Source organism: Miniopterus schreibersii (genome assembly GCF_964146895.1).
Source record: "Miniopterus schreibersii genome assembly, chromosome: 17".
In the NCBI taxonomy this organism is placed as follows: domain Eukaryota; kingdom Metazoa; phylum Chordata; class Mammalia; order Chiroptera; family Miniopteridae; genus Miniopterus; species Miniopterus schreibersii.
Window position 1 is genome coordinate 26,146,723 of NC_138117.1, and position 20,555 is coordinate 26,167,277.

At 41.7% G+C, this 20,555-nt stretch overlaps 1 protein-coding gene across 7 annotated transcripts in view; it reads right to left on the bottom strand.

The window, feature by feature from the left end:
- Nucleotides 1-2,808: 2,808 nt before the first annotated feature.
- Nucleotides 2,809-20,555, bottom strand: part of NCOA2 (nuclear receptor coactivator 2) — a 248,877-nt gene continuing 231,130 nt past the window's right edge. For all 7 annotated transcript variants that reach the window (XM_081117376.1, XM_081117371.1, XM_081117377.1 and 4 more), the window contains 8 exons: nucleotides 19,762-19,927; nucleotides 16,694-16,972; nucleotides 15,837-15,914; nucleotides 14,783-15,017; nucleotides 12,966-13,140; nucleotides 12,195-12,393; nucleotides 10,138-10,227; nucleotides 2,809-6,640 (listed from right to left, as the gene is read on the bottom strand). In XM_081117376.1, the coding sequence (XP_080973502.1) occupies nucleotides 6,629-6,640; nucleotides 10,138-10,227; nucleotides 12,195-12,393; nucleotides 12,966-13,140; nucleotides 14,783-15,017; nucleotides 15,837-15,914; nucleotides 16,694-16,972; nucleotides 19,762-19,927 (1,234 nt within the window). In that variant the 3' untranslated portion in view covers nucleotides 2,809-6,628. The remainder of the gene's footprint in view (nucleotides 6,641-10,137; nucleotides 10,228-12,194; nucleotides 12,394-12,965; nucleotides 13,141-14,782; nucleotides 15,018-15,836; nucleotides 15,915-16,693; nucleotides 16,973-19,761; nucleotides 19,928-20,555) is intronic.

The following is a 20,555-nucleotide window of genomic DNA, read 5'->3' on the forward strand; positions in this document are numbered from 1 at the left end:
GGGAGCGGCCCGGGCGGCGGGGAGCTGCTGGCTCCTGCTGCGGGCCGCGGGCTGCGGGCCGCGGCGCAGGCAGCGGGAGGGCCCTGGGGATGCCGCGCCCCCTGCTGGATCCGGCTGAGACGCACCAGAGCCGGGCAGCGACGCGCCTGCCCCCTGGAACGCCTCTCTGGCGCCCTCTGCTGACCACGCTTCGGTGCCAGCTGGAGGCTTCAAGGACTCTGATTCTTTCCGTTTTTTAAATCCTCAGCCGAGGATTTTCCCCCATTGCTTTTCAGAGAGAGTGGGAAAGAGAGAGAGAGAAACATCATTTGTTGCTTCCCGCACGTGCCCCGATCAGGGCCGGGGATCGAGCCTGCAACCGGGGCACAGTGCCCTTCAGTCCTCTGGCGGATGCTCTAACCACTGGCTAAGGCCTCTGATTCATTTTTATAAAGCACCCAAATAGAGTGGAGTTGGGGCTGAGAGGAATTCAGCCAATAGCCAACACAAAGTCCACCTGGTAAATAAAGCCAGGACTTCTGCAAATCTAGCCTTGGTTTCCTTGTTTTTAAAGTGGTGGTCAGGGGGTAATATAAGCCTGAAATTCCTTTTTGTTCCAATGTTCCACTATTATTTTTAAACCAAATGAGTGCTGAACTCCTCTCGTCCATTCTTTCCTCTTGCTACTTTAGTTGTTCTGTTTCATGAATGTTTGTCAGTCTTTGGAAAGTGTAGATAAAAGTTTGTTCACAGTTCATTTACTCAAGCCTGTTAGTTGTTCGTGTGTGTGTGTGTGTGTGTGTGTGTGTGTGTGTGTGTGTGTTATCGTCAGCCTATTGCCATCTGTGGCTCATCTTATGGGTCCCTAATGAAGTTAGGTGTCTTAGTCTGTTCCGCCTGCTATAACAAGACCATACACTGGGTGGCTAAAAACAACACATTTATTCTCACAGTGCTCTAGGCTGGGCAGACCAAGGTCAAGGTGAAGCAGATATGACCTATGGTAAGAACCCACTTCCTAGGTCACAGATGGCCATCTTCTCCTGTGTCCTCTCATGGTGGGAGGAGCAAAGCAGCTCTCCGAGTCTCTCTCTCCTTTAAAATATTTATTTATTTTTAGGGAGAGTGGGAGAGAGGAGAGATAGAAACATTAATGAGAAACATGGATTGGCTGCCTCCTGCACACCCCCTACTGGAGATCAAGCCTGCAACCTGGGCATGTGCCCTGACTCGGAATAGAACCAGTGACCTCTTGGTTCATGAATTGATGCTCAATCACTGAGCCACACTGGCCACTCTGGGTCTTTTTATAAGGGCACTAATCCCACTGATGAGGGCTCTATTCTCATGATCTAATCACCCCAAAAAGCTCACCTCCAAATACCATCACATTGTAGATTTTTTTAAAAAAACAGGCATATTTATTTAATTAAAAAAAAAAGTCTGTTGAATAATTTCAGAGAGATAGAAACAGCAATGATGAGTCATTGACCGCTGCCTCCTGCACACCCCGTTGGGGATCAAGCCCTCAACCTGGGCATGTGTCCAGACCAGGAATCATACTCTGATCTCCTGGATCATAGGTTGACGTCAACCACTGAACCAGCCGGTTGGGCTCAGTGAGCTTTTTGACTCATTCCAAGGGCCAATTGATTCATTTGGGTTTTTCCTAAAGATGGTCAAACTGGCTGAATGTCTTCCCTCTTCCATTCAGGTAATAATACCCCATTTCTTAGCATTGTTAGTGGGCTTTCTTTTGTTATAATTAATACTTTTGATATTTCACCATTAAAAAAATGATTTTATTGATTTCAGAGGGAGAGGTAGAAACATCAATGAGAGAATCATTGATTGGCTGCCTACTGGCCAGGCATATTTCATCATTAAGTAAGATGTAGCACAGTGGGATTGCCTCTTATGTGGTAACTCAAGTAACTTTAGGACATTTACCCTTCCTAGAGGTTCATTTTTCCTAGAGATCTCCTCATAAACGAGGGCTGAAATGTATCCTATGCAAATTTATCGAATGGCATCTATTAACTGTGTTCTTTTTCCTTCAACTTGTTAATCAGTTAATAGCACTGACAGTTTTATCATCACTCTTTTTTTTTTTTTTTAATATCTCTTTATTGATCTCAGAGAGAGGAAGGGAGAGGGAGAAAGACAGAAACATCAATGATGAGACAGTCATTGATCGGCTGCCTCCTGCACGCCCCCAACTGGGGATCGAGCCCGCAACCCGGGCATGTGCCCTGACCGGGAATCGAACCGCAATCGCCTGGATCCTAGGTCGACGCCCAACCTGCTGAGCCACACCTGGCTGGGCGATTTTGTTATCTTTTAAAAATGTAATTCCAGATTGTATTTACTAGTATTTCATATAGTTTTTGACCTGGGTTTTAGGTATTGTACCTACACTGTTTATCAACTATCCACAAGTCAACCTAAACTATCATGAATATGTTAATGTGCAACGTATAAGCTTAAGCCAGTTAGGAGTCCACATTATTCTCATAAATATTTCTGGAGAAACAGGCAAGAGGTGGCACAGTCTGGTGAGAGTAGTAGTAACATCACTGAGGACTCAGTGGACCTGGATTCGGCTTGTATTTGCCATTAAGTGTTGGAGAATCTTAAACAAAACTCACCCCTCTTGGCTTCAAATTAAAAATCTATAAAATGGGTTACCAGGACAACCAAATGTTAATGTGCAGGGCACAGTGTCCACTCCTGCATATATGCAAGACATTATTAAATTACAAGTCAGGTATTTTAAATTTAATGCACTTAGGAATGAAGGCACAATACAAACACATGACACTCTCCAAAGCCATGTAAAACCCGAAGGCATTAAAATTTATTAAATGATGCAATAACAACAGAATTCTTTATTTACAATAGCATTATTTAACATCAAATAAGCAAAGAGCATCAGCAAAGCAATATTAACTTGCATAAATGTATTTAAAATTTCTCTGAATATATCTACCTTTGCATAAACTGCTCACACGAGAAATACAAACATCGATGCAGATGAACAAGGTGATGTTCAGAGTCAACTCCATTTGGAAAATAAACCACGACCTGAAACACTGTAAGCTTTCTCCTGAAGAACCATAGTTAATATATTGCTTAATTTTACCCTTGTATAATCTTTTCATATACACACATCTCAGATGCAACTTCATGAGGAACTGTACAAATAAAACCCACAAATGACAAAGGGAAAAAAATGACAGTTAAATGTTTGGAGAAATGTATCATCATCACTATCCAACAACATAAAGGTTAAGTGATGATGTACTTATTCAAAAATTGTACACAATTCACTATACAAATATAATACATCGGACAGCTATGTAGGAATATACAAGACTTAAAAACAGATCTAAGGCATTATGCTAGATTTTAGCATTTTGAGGTTCTTGCACATAGCTTTTACCTGTAGTAAGAAACTTAAAAGATTTTGTTTTAGTCTATAAAGAAACACCAGGGAGAAAATTCTAATTAAAATCGAAGCCACTACAGTAATTTTCTTTTGTGCAGAGAATGCTTTGCTCTTAGGCAGCATACTACCATACAAATACTAGAAAATTTTAAATTCACACCAACAATTAATGGCTTAAGTTGCATTTCAAAATTGATTGTGTATCTTTGGGTTCTACAGTGGATGTGTGCCACCCATTTTATGTGTTCAGCCCATATGAACTCCATTTTTAAACACAGATTAAAAATTGCATTATATAAACTGCAAAAACATTGCTTTCAATTATTACAGGCCATAGGAGATACACGTGGGAGGGGGCATTTTAATCTTTGAGTCAAACGAATTCATTGTAGCAAAAGAGCTCACTTCACTTTCCAACTCACCACATTACATGAACACTTAAATGAGTCTTATAACCAAGTGAATGTATGTATACTTTTCACATTATTTGTTTTTCACATTTAGTAATAGAAGTAAAACACTGATTCTTTGTCCTATTAAACAAAAACCAAGGACTCAGCCTAACAAATTTACTGTGTACAGCATGAGAAATACTGATAATGAAGGGGATCGATTTGGCTTTGCTTCTATAGTGATCAATATGATCAGAGGATTCCTTCACTTACTTTTCTTCTCTTAATTAGATGTAAAGCAAAATCCATTCCCTGATCTGAGCCGTAAGAGAATTTGTAATCTCTTTTCCTTCAAAACAGCCATGATCATGAATTATTCGAAATGACCAGCATCACTGGTTTGCAGATTTGTCTGACTTGGGGTTGACGTGAAAACACAGTGGGCAGGTGAATAAACAGTAAAAGATACACAGATAATTTTTGGACAGTATTATAGTGAAATGGGACTTAAAACTCAAAACAAAACAAAACAAATCTAGCTTAAACTCCGTTTCTCCTTTGTGCTGTGTGAAGTTAAAGTCATTCTAAGTTACGTTTCTAAAAGCAACTTAAAGCTGGTCACATTGCGTTGCACAGGACGCAAGCCTCGCCACGCCGAGCAGTCATGGAGTTCTGGGCCAGCGTCTGCTTGTTTCATCCATCGCGGGTGGGCAACGCAATGGTCTGGTTGAGGAGAGTAGAGCCTTGTGAGGGGGGCATGTGGACTGGTGGCCCCGAGAGGTGCTGTTCCTGGGCCACCTCCCTGTAGTGAGACCCCTCTCAAGTGGAAAAAAGTATCGAAATGCAAATTTCCAGAACATTTCTTCAGTATGGAGCAACATCTTCAGACTGTCTATTTATCATTTATCTTTGGGCTATATCTCTCTCTATAATCCATCATTTGTACATATAGGGAGAGATATAAATATAAATAGGGGTAGTTTGTCCATTGTCCACCCTGCCACAAATAAACAGTCACATTTCAAGGAAAAACCTCTCTGTTCCTAAAAAGCCTGGCTAGTGAGATATAAAATGCTTTGCTTTTTAGACATCAAAAAGACATCATTCTGAAATTTAGGTAAGAAAGTATGTGTCTTAGGGGTTGGGGAGAAATAGCTCAAAAAAGGTAATCAGTTTCTTGGTATTGCACTTGTCTGAAACTGACACCAATTAATAAAAGACTATTCCCCTTCCCGAGGGGGCAAGAGAAACAACCATAAAAGTGGCCTGCTCAGTAACATGTGGTCTTCCTAAGGTTCATTAAGAAAGAATATAAACATATAAAAATCAAGAACTGGGTCCTACAGCGGCTGCATATCATATAGATTAGATAAATGATTTATGAGCAGAATCACAAGGTTTAGAAAATAAAAAGTCTTAAGTCTACAAATTAGGTCTAATCAAGGCATAGATATCCTTTACAAAACACCTTTAGGAGACATTGCTATGAAGATATCTAATTTAATACTGAAGTACCTCATTTTTGAGTCAATTCCACAATATGTATACCTCACAAAAAATTATACAATTGAAACACTTAAGTCCTCAACTTAAATTATTGCTTGTTTACATAGAAATTGGATTTTATGTACCTTACAAAATGTCGGCTTAGTCAGCACTGCTAAAAAAACAAAATAAAAAACACACGGCGGAGGTGACACCTGTCACGTATCTGCTGTCAGTGTTAAACACGCCAGGGCTTCCTGTGTTGTGGGCCTGTGTGGCTGGGGAACAAGACGGACATGCTCCTGAAGCAGGTGTCCTCAGTGGGACCAGCATCGTCCTGACTCTGCTCCTCTCCTTGCCAGTAAATGCATTTTTCCGAAATTTAAGTTAGCAATTGCTAAGTGGCTGGCAAAACATTTAAAAAAATTTAAGGAAACAAGGGGCTTACCTGGTTTCTGTTGTTTTTATTTTTTGTTTTTTAAATGAATGAAAGTGTGTGTGTGGGGGGGGGGCAGGGGAAGGGAAGAGTCAGGAAGAGGAGATGCTAATCCAAGCTGTCTGATCAGTCTAACAGGAACTTAATGTGGAAATGAAAAATATTTCTTCTTGATTAATGATTCAGATGAACTCATTTGGTTTTAACAAAAAAAAAAAAAAAAAAAAAAGGAAACAGTACTTGTTAATGTGAACAGCCCTCTCACGCTCCTTCTTATCTGTTCATTAACTGGAACCTCTTTCCAACTTGGTCTTGAGAGCTTTCTACAAAGATATTGGTCTTCACTTCTTGGGTGTCTGTCCATACAGTGCTGTCCATGGTGTCTGCCCTGCTTTTATCCCAAATGCAGTTTGATTTTTAGAAAAAATCCTTTTCTTTCCCCTAGATGAAATCTGAATATTTTGTACTAGACTGATTAGCCAGGGAAAACAAAGCAAGAAACCAGTGTCTGGAACCAAACAGGAACAGAACAAGAGCATGGTTGTTTTCCTTAAATACGTACATTTAAATACATTCAATCTGACATGGGTATGAAATTTGCCTGTCAACATTTACTTCGCAGGAGAGATCTAAGTTGCACTAAGGTGAATGCAGTGAACAGACTGAGCAACTGTCTGGACGCAAGCTTCAGGCTGTCGAGAGGAGGCAGCTCCTCCTGCAACAGCTGCTCCCCGGGGCCAGGCCCGGCATCTGCTGAGCTCACTTGGGCAGAACTGGCCGGCGGGTCGGTGGGGTCAAAACAAATGGACGCAGCTCTCCAGACCAGTAAGTGTTTTGAGCAAGTGAGCCCAGTCAGCTGAAGAAAGAAGCAACCAGCTACCTTCAGTGTCAGCAGTATTTCTGCAGGAAAACAGAGAAAGTTGTGAAAGATCTCTGAATTTTTGATAAAATCATCATAGAGCCCATCACAAAAACATCAAAATACGTGGCTGTTTTAAATAATGTCAACCCCAAAGGCTGCCTCTGGATGAGTTTCACTCGATTTTGATGCAAACAGATGGACTGTTCCTCATTGAACACACACAATGTTCGCAAAGGCCAGTTTCTGAAGGACACTGCAATGGTTCCGATCGCTCCTTCTGAATGACTGCTGCTCCCTCAGCAATGACATCCGAGCCCAATTTAATCTCGCCCACCTGCTCAAGAAAGATTAGAGACTCCCAGTTGCTGAACTGCCCCTGCCTTTTTTTTTTAAAAATCCTCACCTAAGGATATTTTTTACATTGCTTTTCAGAGAGTGGAGGGGAGGTAGGGCAGGAAGGAGGGAGAGAGAGAAACCATCAATGTGAGAGAGACACACCGACTGGCTGCTTCCTGCATGTGCCCCGACAGGGGCAGGGAATTGAGCCTGCAACTGAGGCACATGCCCTTGGCTGGAACTGAACTCTGGATCTTTCAGTCCGAGGGCTGCCGTTCTAACCACTGAGCCACAACAGCCAGGGCCTACCCTTGCCTTTTGACAGCATCCCACCCAGAAGTGACCACCACTTTCTTAATCCTTCCTCAACATTACCCAGTACAAACTCACTTCCTATCAAAGGCCCCTCTTGACTGTCCTTTACTGAGTGAGATACTCCCAAGGTTCCATGGGTACGTTCTCCCTGGCTTCAGCAAGCTACATCACCCAGGGTTTTTGCTCAACAAGTATCCTTGCTAGTTTCTGGCTGCTATGTGCTGATGATTTGAATGTCTGGATACCCAGGGTTGGTTGGTTGTTTTTGCAGTGAGCAAGAATCATGTGGAGATGTTTCTCTGGTTAGTAGGAGTGTATCTGTCAATGTTTTTCCTTTGGCTACTGATTATCTCCGCCTCTTCCTAAAGTTTTCATTCATTTAGGAAATATTAATTGAGTACCTACTCTGTGCCAGGAGCTGGGGATATGATCATAACAAGACATTTCTGTTCACTGCTATCAAAACACTGTGAATAGGCCAGGTAGACAATTAAGTAACAACGTGATCTGAGCTATGTGGGGAGAAATATTAGTTGCTGTGGGAACATATAACACTGCTTCTGGGATTTAGATACTTAGACACAGAATTTTAGCACATCGGGGCCATTAAAGATTACCTAGCTTAAGTAAGATTAGGGAGGAAGTCAGCCCAAGACAATGAATTTCACCACAGCACCTTGAAAAGCAACCTGGGGAACCTCGTCAGATACCGAATCCTGGGGGTCAGAGGTGGAGTTATGCTCCTGGACACTTGCACAATCCTCCCTCCCAAGCTGAGAAAATTAGCTCAGGAGACGTCTGAGAAGAACATTTTATGCACTTCTCTCTGTATTGTATTTATTCCTAATTTGTGTCACTTACATGATTTTACATGGAAATATTCCAAGGCTCTGACTGCCAGCCTGCCATCCTGGCTGTCACCGAGTGGGAATCATTTGACCCTTCTGCACCCAATATATGATGTACATAAAGTGTTTAAATAGTTCCTGGGACATAGTAAGTGCTCAGTAAATGTCATCAGCATCAGCATCATCACCAACTCAAAGCTGATCCTAGTTTCCATAACACTAGTGAAAACAAGTAATTACAATTACACTTTATACAAGAGATGTGAGGCTGAGTACTAAACTCAATTTTACTATGTTTAAATGTTAAAATGTAAAGGAATACTATAATAATTCCTGTGAAAGGAAGACTCTTTCAGCTAAACAGAATACCTGCCCTCCTCTACATAGTTTTTTGGTAAGCTCACAATTGTATATACTAGCTCTGCTTAAAGCAAGGTATAATTTTAATCTTCATTTCAAGATAAATGAAACACAGATTCAATTAATAATGAATCACACTTGTTTTAAGCTCAGCAAATGGAACCCGATTACCAATAAAAATTCTGAAAAAAAAGTCCGTTGATTTGTCACAGTGCAGAGCACACCACAGCGGCACAGGGTGAAGTGACTGAAGCCCCTGTGCACACGTCAGCGGCTCGGTGACACATGCACAGTGATGTCATTATTACTCATGGATTAGAAGGGATATACTATATACAGCATTCTCTGAAGAAAACGAGAGCATCCATGACAGACTGTTCTCTGGCCTTAACGTTCAGCATAAACAGAGGACAGACGGATAAGTCAGACTCAAGAGGGATCTGGAGAAAAACCGAAAGTGAGAGGGTTCAGTGGTCCGGCTAGATGATGGCAGGGAGAGAACTCTCACCATGGCTCCCGAGAGGCACCTGGGGGGAAGTGCCTCCTGTATTTACTGAAGTTGCCTTTCGTGAGCCTTACAATAATCGTTCCATTCCTTCTGATGGGCACCCATCAGGCACCTGGAAGTGCGTGAAGGTAAACACCCTGCCCAGTGTTCACCTCTCCACCGCGCCCAGCACTGCCTGGTGACTGCTTCTCTGAACCAAAGAAGCCACACAGGGAAGTCCACATACACCGTCATCCACTGCTTTCTAAACCTGAATGATAATCTCAACAAAACCATCCAAGATCCACTTCTTTGTAGGAAATTCAACATTAATCCTACATCTTCTCCATTGAGAGAGAACTTTTAACTTAAAAGAGAGTTATCTAGTGCTCATGTATCCCTTGTCCAAAGGGATACATCCTGTGTATCCCACAGACCAAAGTGCACACAGCTCCTGTAACAGCTCCTGCTGGGCACACAGTTCAGTTGGGTTCTAACTACTAATTATTCTACTGTTTTAAGATATGTTGAATATGATAATATTACTCTCCTTAGAACAAGTGTCTAAGGTAACAGGGAAATAATATACAAGACTGTTGCCTAAACAAATGGAATATAGACACACACTTAAAAAGCAAAAAGAAATTAAATGGTTTGCCATAATATGACTAATTCACTGCCATTTTATGTTTTGCTTTGCTATAATATCATTCCAGGGCAAAATTAGTGCTCTGTTTTTTGTTAATTTTTAAAAAATATGTTTTTATTGATTTTTAGAGAGATAGGAAGGGAGAGGGAGAGAAACATTGATGACGGAGAAACATCAACATTGATTGGCTGCCTCCTGCACGCCCCCCCACCAGAGATCGAGCCCACAACCCAGGCACGTGTCCTGACCTGGAACCGAACCAGTGACCTCTTGTTGCATGGGTTGACAATCAATCACTGAGCCACACCATTAGGGCCAAAATTTGTGCTTTTAATTCACACACCACCAACAGCTCAATTAAAATTAGCGTAAAAGAATAATTATTCACACAAAACCACTGTAAGTCAGATAAAATTAGAAGGTATTTTAAAAAAAATCATAAGCATTATTATAACTATCTTCAATATATCTGCCAATTTTGGTCTATAAAATATTCATGTTCACTTTACCCTATTCACACATTTCGTTGCTGTTTCTTACCCGAGATGCGTCTCCCTCCTGCTTAATCATATCCATTCCAGGCAGCTGGTTTGGGAAAAGGCCACCTCCCCTCAGAGCAGGATCATTAACCTGAGGGCAACAAGACAGGACAGTAGCTATTTTTAGCAGGATGTCCAAAAGTGTAATGGGGGACCAACCAACCACAAACCTTCCTCTTGTTGGGTTATAGTAAAATGACAGGGAAAGATGACTATGTGGCTACAGCCCTCTATCTTTCCATGTATATATTTTGGGGGGAGTATGGAGAAACATGAAAATAAATACTTATACTAGCTGCCTTCAAATTAAATTTTATTTGCATTCTGTATAGAAGTTCAATAGAGATGATCACACTAGAAACATTTTCATGTCATATCATGTTCACTTTTTTGGGTTGAATTAGACCAATGATTCATAGTTGGGACTTTGAAGTTGTCTGAGAGGTCCCTCATATCCTCGTTACTCAGGCAAATTATTGATTAGCAGGAGCCAATGTGAATACCCAAAACTCAGCTGAATTTGGGGAACCTTCCACGACTAAGTGAACTATTCATTAGCATTGGTACATGTCTTTTGCAAATTACAAAGTGAATGTACAAATGCTGATAGAGGACTGATTTTGTCATAAGATACACTGCAGGTGTGTTTTGGGGGCTTCTAAAATAATTGTGATATTCGAAAGGCTGAAATTCATGCAAAAGTTTCAAAGCAATCTAGACTACTACAAATGCACCAATTTACACTTGGGTAGGTTAACTAGGACCCATACTAGACTAGGCCATCTCAGCTGCCCTTACTCTGTACACTTTTCCTAGAAAGCAAGTCAGGAACCACTAGTGGCCCATTTTTGTAGAAAATTTAACATTAACACTATTCTCCACTGAAAAGATAAAAGTCTTTTTTATTATTACACACATGCACAGAACTTTCTTAAATTGCCAAGGGTTTTAAATTCTCTCATGCACTACTATGCCTTTTTATTAACATCTTTTTTTTTTTTAATTTTATTTTTGTTTAAAATATTACAGATGTCCCTTTTTCTTAATACCTTGATATAGAATAAAACACTGAGGCACTGCAAAATTCAGTAAATTTTCAGTAAACTGTGGTTTACCAACCTCAGAATTAAATAGACCTAATCCAACTTCTAATCTTCCCCATTCTCACAATTGTGATCTAACTGAAATGTACAGTGCTGCCAATAGCTTATTGGTAAGTCATTTAAACTTTCCTTGCCTCAATTTCTCCGTATATGAAATACAATTCAGGGTCCTTGCCACATCTATATTTTGAATGAATGAATGAGGTAGTAGAATGCCAAGCATTTTGTGCCCTTTAAAAATAAGATTTTTCTATAAACACAATTTAAAAATTATTAACCAGTATCTTTGTCTCTGGATCAGCCCAGCACAGGTTTTTGAGCCCTAGGCTGGATATCTGAGGTATCAGATGCTTTGAGTCTCTTTCTCACTATTGAGGCTGGTGTATAATTAGGGGTGGTATAACTGTTTCAGTGTTATTTAACACAAAACAGCATCATTAAAAAACATATTGACAAGAAAATCATGGCATCCACATCCAAAGTTGACAGAACTAGTGTTGGGTCACCTGTGTCAGTCTCCCTGCATGAGTGAAATATCATTTAAAGCTAATTGGATGGCAGGTAGTTTGGCCTAAGATTCAACTGGTTTTATATTTAGGAAGAAAAAAAAATCAGTTCTTAATCTAGAAATCTAAATAAAGCTATTTAAAAAGCACATTCACCATTCCATGTTTAGAAATTTGTTTTAGCTATTGCTAAATTCCTCAAATAAGAGAAAAATTTAAATGACAAGAAAGAGAAGAAATGTTTTAAAAGATGCATGAGCAGTCAGGAATTCTTTCATGTGTGTTTCATCATTAACAAGTATTCCTGCTAATAGCACTACCACAGGTGAGGAAACACTTCAAAATAAATGTGGGAGTTGACAGCTGATGCTGAGTACATGGAAAGGTACATTTAATGCAGAAATAGCCAAAGGTTATGATCTGAGGACACTGCTCCTTGGTGTGCTCACCTGCTCGGGACCCATGGAGGACAGCCCCGACGTAGGCACGGAGGTCACTGAGGTCATGCTGATCTGTCCTGTCATCTGGTTCATGTTGCTCATCCCGCCTGTGTTGGTCGCCATGGATACATTGATGTTCATATTGTTATTGTACATGCTGGTGTTTGCTTGCTGCCCAAAGTGTGGTGGGGACTGTTGTGAAAACATGCTAGAGTACAATGGAAAGATGACAACGTTAGCACCCTGGCGCAAACAGGCAGGCAGCTCTGAGCACTTATTCCTGAGGCATTTACTTCAAAATGAACAAATCTACATGGAGAGAACCCAGGATGGGGCAGTGAGCGAGTGCTGAGGGCAGAAAGAGCAGGGCCTGAAGTGGTCAATGAGGCTGCAGGGATGACTACAGCACTGTGAAGGCCTGGAAGTCTGTTTCCCACTTTTGTGTCTGTCCCGGACAAGCTTTGTTTGTTTGCTTTTAATACACGTACAGATAAGGATGGCTTCTGGGGTACTGCCTTCCTCAGCAGTGTCTCTCACAAATTGGAAGGCTGCTACCTTCTTAGGGGAGTTCCTTTTACTTCCCAGGAAAAGATTTCATACTAAGCTTTTTCAAATTCTGGTGACTTCTGTTCTAGAAAAATTAAGCTGGCTTACTTAGCTGTTTACTTGATATAGCTTGTATGCACAAAGGGGTTAAGAAAACCACAGAAAAGAGCCTTGTGGTCTACAGAAAGATTCCCTGGTGATCATTTATATAAAAAAGACACAGAAACAGAATACCTGTTTCCACCCATAGTGCCCTGTGCCCATCCGTTCATGTCAGAGGCCTGATAGGCGGGATTGGCCTGGGTCTGCTGCAGCATGGGGCTCTGGGTGTGCGCCATTCTGGGCGACATTAGAGGGCTCTGAGGCGTGGTAGCCCCAGTAAAGCCGGGATCAGGTTGCTGACTCATTCCTTAAAAGACAAAACAGAAATTCAAAGGAGACTGTTAGTTTTATCGTAGTGACTCGGGGTAGAGAAAGAGAACATTCAAATCAAACACACATAGAAAATTACTTTCAAATATCTGCTCATGTACTGGTTAATTACATATATTTTAAAAAGATTCTAAGCTGGAATAAAATGCATGAAGAAAAAAATCTCTGTCTTAATTCTCTGCATTACTTACAGTGGTGCCTAGGAACATATTAACCATCATGGCTAGAGGCAGAGAGAAAAAATACGATTTTCCCCCATAACCTTTCCAAATCAACACTGGTCAAATACACATATTTCTCTTTAACCTAAAATAGTCTTTAAAATTTTTATATATCACTATAAGGACAGTTCAGAGTTTAAACAGAATTAAAGTTCAACTATCTATAAAAAGTCAACACATTTGAGTAATTTTTAACTTAATGAACTTAAGTCATTCTCTATGAAACAAATGCATTTTTACAAATAAGCAACTGCATTCACAATGAGCTTATTTGTCTTCATAAAGGACTCTATGGTACTTCAGTGCTATCCAGGATTAGCAAGAAAAGGGAAAAAAATTCAATGCAAACTTCTTGTTCAGTTTAGAAGCAAATGGCATTTAGACTAAATGGATAAAAAAAACTTTTAGAAGACTTTTCTAAATCATCAAAAAGGAAATAGAGGAAAGGGGCTTAGAAACAAAGGAGGCCACACCTCAGAAAATTTCAGGAATGACGTTAAGGTAAGCAGATTTTTGTCTAGAAGACATGTAAAACATGCATATTTAATTAATACTTAAATTAGCTAAAAGGAAAAGTTGACTATCACACAGGAAAAAGCTGCATATTATCTTTCTGGGTTTTTTTTTTTTTTAAAGAAACAGGAGACATGATTTTAAGCACCACAAGGACTTGATAGTTATTTATAAAGCTGATAAAAAATAGGGAAAGTCATTTTGAATATTAATGTAAGCATTTACTTTTATCAATTCAACTGTTAACTGAACATGACATGCACACAAATATTAAAATTTATGACACTACACACTTGTCTCTTAAGGCTGACATTAAACAACAAATCAATATGAAGAAAACTAAGAGGCTTCCATTGTGGTTTCTATATAGCATTTCTCAAGGATTATCTATTCATTAAAGATTTGGTATAATCATTCAAGTCTTTATTTTTCAAAGTTGTAGAATGTCTCTAATATTTACATTTCTATACGTCTGTCAACCATTGTATCTATTGATTTGTTTGAGTCAGACTCAGAGGTTCAAATATAAATACATACATATTCACTTGCGTTCACAAACATGGACATAAACACAGATTCATACACGCACACACACACGATTGGTAGATGCACTATACACACGCACACTTACTTCGGTCATTCTTAAAGTAAGACCTGCACTCAGAGAAAAGGTGGTACCTGAGCTGAGAGACTGGAAGGTACTGTGCTGGACCTGGGGAGTCCTGACAGGCCCCAACTGTCCTCCCAGGTTTCCTATCATTCCCTGGTTAGCCAGAGTCATCTGGGAGCCATGCAAAGAGCTGTGAGAGAGGAGCTGTGACCCAGGACTGGGGGACACCGGGGAGAAAGGACTGGAGAAAGGTGGTGGGGATGTAAGTCCAGTACCGTAGTTCGGAGGAAATGGAAACTGCTGTGCAGTTGCCTGGGGGATCCGGGGGTTGCTCATATTTGTGGGCATCCCACTAGGAGCCACCATGCTTGATGCCATATTCAACCCTTGGCCTCTCATCATCAGAGTTCTTTGCTGAACTTGCTGCTGCTGATGCATCTGTCGCTGCCGCAGATGCTGGTTCAGGATTTCCCTCTGTCTCTGGGCCAGCATCTGTGCGTTAATAGGTGCCTGAAATGGGGGCAACACAGGACAGAAAACATTGGGGTAGACACAGGTTGAAAAACAAACTGTTTATTAGAAATAGGATAAAAAACGGTACAGTCTCATGCAAAATTATTGGGAAAATACATTTACATGGCAAGAACATTTTAGAGCTAACTATTGGTGGTTGAGAATGTGAGCTAAGTTCTACAGAGATGGTGACTATTCCGAAACTTGCAATGACGTGCACGGGTAAATTCAGTGTTAATACCAATGAACTTGGGGCGTGTGGTGAGAGGACAGTTAACTGAAGGACCTCATGGTAACTCCAGTCCCATCTGTAAGAGGGGTCTGGTATCAACTCTGAGGATGGCAGTTTAGTCTCAGTCAAGGGCATTCAAGTCTGAAGGGAAATCATATCACGGTGCCAAAAGGTGCTTGAAGCCCTTCAGAGAAGGCTGAGCAGAGGCAGGGAGAGAAGGGGTGTGGGGGGGAGGTGAAGGGAAGAGACACTGGCGCTTGCTGTTAGCAAGAGGTATCAGGATGTTTATGGGCCCCAGCAATATATAGCTGATCCTCATTACTTGTGGATTCCTTATCTGTGCACTCACTCGCTCACTAAAATTTATTCATATTCTGAATCAATATTCACATCACCACCATCACTTATGGACATGTGCAGAGCCGTGGAAAATTTGAGACCCCCCGTGCCTATTTCCTCCTGACTGAATGACATTACAGATCCACTGTGCTCGTGGGATCCTATGGCATTCTAAGTTACTTTATGAGGGACATCAAGGGGTGAGAAATGGATACAGTGAAAGCAACGGCTGGGCTGCTCCTTACCTGGGTAGGAACTCCAGGCCTCAGAGTCAAGTTCACATTTGAAACATTGCTGATTTGATTCATAAGGGGCTGGCGATTCTAAATGGATACACATAGGAATAATTTAAAACACACAATATATTTTATCTCAAATCACCCTTCCAACCCAACATGTGCATGCTACTGGATACTAAAGCCCTGGGGTCTGCAGCTGGATTCCCATGAAAGCTAGTTCTGAATGAGGTATCACATTGCTTATACCTGGGAAATTATTTTGGACTATTTCAAAAACAAGCTGGCTGCAAGGGAGAAAGGGAGGAGCATGATCAGAAAAGGAGGCTAAGAGGAAGACTAGAAAAAGGCAGGTGCTTACCACTTAGAGAAATGAAAGGAGATTTGAAAGCCTGTAACCCTGTGACTCGCTGTGTTATAGAAATCTGTCCGGGCTTGTTGCTAATAGTGGCTATTTTTGTCATGAGATAGGACTCATGACAGGAGCAGCTGGTGTCCCAAGTGCTCGCTTTGGGCTAGAAACTGTCCCTTAAACGTACACATACTGCCCTGTACTGTACAACAAGCCCATTTTACAGAATGAAAATTGAGACTCAGAGAACTCAAGGTTAGATCATTAATAAATAACGGAGTTAAGGTATAAAAGGATAGCTACTCTGTACTGGAGTTAGTGGAGGAGAAAGAAAGGAAGTGGAAAGGAGTATGAAAATTGTAGGATCATCTTGGAGAAGTGTTAACCCTCTGAGAAAGTGTGGAATGAGATTTAAGCCATCCAAAGGCCGCAGGATTGCTGCGCCACCTGACACCAGTCTTCCTGTGCCCCACAGCCCTCGCCCCCCAGCTTCCAGGCACCACAGAGAACATACCTGCTGTGCTTGGAGGCGATGCTGCAGTTGAAGCCTCAGCTGGTTTGGCTGGTTCTGCACCAGGCCCGTGGGCCTGAGGCCGGGTCTGGGCTGCATGCGAAGTGTGGCATAACTAGGCCGCTGCCCCATGCTGTGGAAGTTGGGGTCTTGCATGGGAGAATAGCTCCCCTGGGCAATCTGGGCCTGAGACGCGTACTGCTGGGGGAAAACGGGCGCCTTCTGCTCCAGCATCATGTTGGAATCCTGACTCGAGAACTGGTCCGGATCTACTGCTTGGCTCTGAAGAGAAAGCCCCGAAGAAACAAAGAAATAAATAAATCCACTAAAAACAGCAGAGGAACTATAAAGTTGGTTTCTCTCACTGTCAAGAGGTTTGAAGCCTTTTATACTGTACTCACTACACAAAGGTACTTTTAGCATGACTTCGCTTTGTTTCTAGGAAAGGCTTTGTTCAATTGATCCAGTTATGTGAGGAAGGAAGCAGGGGTCGGGCCTGACTTCCAAGCCACTTTTTCCTAGGGAAGGGAAACATAGGCCACGACTAGGAATGCCATCTACTCACTCCACCAATCACTGACTGACCTGGACTTTTTTTCTTTAAAAAAATTTATTTTTTTAGTATGATTTCAGAGAGGAATGGAGAGGGAGAAAGAGACAGAAACATCAATGATGAGAGAGAGTCATAGATTGGCTGCCTCCTGCATACCCTCTACTGGGGATCGAGCCTGCAACCCAGGCATGTGCCCTGACCAGGACTTGAACCATGATCTCCTGGATCATAGGTCAGTGCTCATCCACTGAGGCATGCTGACTGGGCTGACCTGAACTTTAAATGCACGTTTCATGTTTTTGACAGATTACTTATACCTGTATAATTCACTTTAATGAAACAACCACCTACCTGGGATCAGCAGTGTTGGATTCCCCACCAACATTATTCCCATTTTGCAGATAACAAAACCGAGACTTGCAGACGTGAAGCAAATTGCAAGAAGCCTACCTGGCTAGTAAGTAGTGGGTTCCAGTCCAATTTGTGACTTAGGACCTGAGCTCCTCACCAGTATGATACACTATCTTTCTTTAACTGTTTTCTGTGCCTGTCAGAATTTCCTACATACCCCACATTTTGCCACCATCTGATTACCCACTAGACAGAGAGAGAGAGAGAGGAACATTGATTGGTTGCCTCTTGTATGCACAACGACCGGTGACCAAACCCACAACCCGGCTATGTGCCCTGACCGGGAATCAAACCTATGACCTTTCAGTGCACAGGACAATGCTCTAATCAACTGAACCACACCGGCTAGGGCCCCATGATAATTCTGAAAATGTGGATGGAGTCTACGTGGGGGAAGCCATTTATTGTTGAATTATTGCTCTAACTAAATCCACAAAACTATCTCAGAACTTTAAATATTTGCCCATCTTTAGCCCTGGCCAGTGTGACTCGGTTGGGCATCATCTGGTGCACTGAAAGGCTGGAGGTTCAATCCTGGTCAGGGCACATGCCCAGGTTGTGGGCTTGATCCCTGATAGGCGGGATGCAAGAGGCAGCTGATGGATGTTTCATTCTCATGTGAATGTTTCTCTCTCTTTCTCCCTTTCCCCTCCTCTCTCTCTAAAAATCAATTAAAAAATTATATATTTGCCCATCTTTAAGAGAAAGTTTAATTAACTTCCATTTTCAAAGAAAATGCAGTTCTGATGAATACAAATAAAGTCCACTAGTACTTCATCTTTTCCCTGACTCCACCTAATAACCACATTTCCATAATTCAGTTTAATATGATATAATGATAGATTTGATGAGACAAAATAGAAATAATATAACAAAATGGAAAAAAGGAGACTAAAATATTAAATGATAAAATGACGGCAGTTTTGATAAAAACAATGCTCTCAGCGACGCCAAGGATCCCATTTTTAAATGTCACTTAGACAAAACTCAAGGGCGACACTGAATGTTGAATTCTAACTACTACCCAAGGCAAAGCAAGCCAGCCACACAGGAAATATTTAAACTCCATTTTCCTTTCTTGATTTCTTTCAGGCTGTATCATGTAACCTCAAGTCATTTCTTTCCATTCTGCTGTTCTCAGTATGAATTGACAAGTCTGAACTCCCACTTATGTCTGTGACTGTGGGGATTATGACGAGACTATTTTTAATGTTCCAGAGAAGTCTCCAGTGACTGCATCACCTTCATCACAGACCCTCACGGCATGTCAGGCGCCCAAGAAGTTGACCGGACACTGGGAGGTACTTTTTAGTAATAAGAAAAAAGGATGATTCACGCTGAGGGGAGAAGACAGCAGCGTGACTGTGATCGCCTTTTCTAGGTTCCTCCTTCCACAGTAAACCAGGAAGGCCACTTCACACAAATTTAGCTGCGTAGCCAGAGGCAGAAAGTCCTGTGTCCCTTCACGAGACTGTGTTAGGTTATTTATTATATTACTGCTATAAAGTACTCTTTATAAAGTAATACAGACACTTATTTTAAGTTACCAACTAATTACCAGGAGGAGGGAAGCTGAGTACACTAAGATTGGTTAACTTCTTTATGTTCCCATTTATGCTTAAAGATCCCCAAAATTGTGTGGGCTAAACCCACACAGAGGTCAAAATGATTAGTGAACTACAGCGACCTCTAGAATGACTTCTGCTACTGTATGTGCAAAGTATTCTGTTGGAACAAATATCTTCCTATCACTGGCCCACATATATAAGATTCATATGGTGATCTTGGACACTGGTTTTCAGACGACAACATTCTGGGTCATCAGGGCAGTAATGTTCCATTCTGGGCCTCTCTGCTCCTGCGTGTCCCTCCCAGTCGTTAGGTGAGCTGGACCAGCGTTTCTGCCTTTCAGCTCAATAACCCAAATTCTACGTAAAGCTAATTTCCAGTCTTTTCCACTCTTGGGCAGTTTATGTGGGAGTAACAGGAGAGGATGAGAAAGAACAGAGCTAGCTGGCATGAGGTGAGAAGGTGTTGGAAAAAGCAGACGAGAGGAAATGACCCCTCATGCCCACGAGATGCTCGGCCCGCGGCTTCCTGCGCGTACCTGGCTGACCAGCTCAGGTATTCCCAGCGCTCTGTCAATCTCCTCCAGGCCGTCGAAGTTCCGTAAGGCCAGGTAGAGCTGGTCCAGCAGCGCCCCCTCATCACTCGGCGACTCCGCGGCGGGGTGCGGGCACAGCAGGTCATCTGGGGAGCTGCCGAACGGCTGCCTGCAAAGACAGAGACTTCACCTCAGGCCTGTGGGAGAGCTAGTCGGCTGAGGAACATTTTTCCCCCATAAGGACAAAAGTATCAGTTGATTTTCAGGATCTTTGGAATAAAATACTGCACTAGCTGGACACAGAACAAAATGACAACCCACAATCATAGATACACTGAAACACAGGCCTATGTGAGTCCAGAGCCCACATGACCATTACGTTTCCACAAATGGGCACTGACTCCTCAAGCTCATGTATATTTACTTTGCACTAAGCAATCAAGGGACTTTCCTGAACTTTGTGAGGAAAGACTTATTGATTGAACAGTCTTATTTCATGGGAGGCTGTGCTGACTCACCTGTGATAGATGAGAGCACAGCAGGAATAAGAGTCACGTGAATTTTTGAACTCGGCTGTCACTAGACTAAACTTGGCTGGACTAATAGGAATCTTAGTTTATACATAAGCAGGACTTGGAAACATGAAAGCCCTCCTGATTAGTCAAGAGAAGCTGCCCATGAACATGCAAGTTACGTGTTATTCTGCAAGGTAATAGGTGATTAAACCATAACACTAAACTCCCAACTCTATGGTATATAAAACTCCTATGATTTAAATTAACAGACAAATTGGGGGA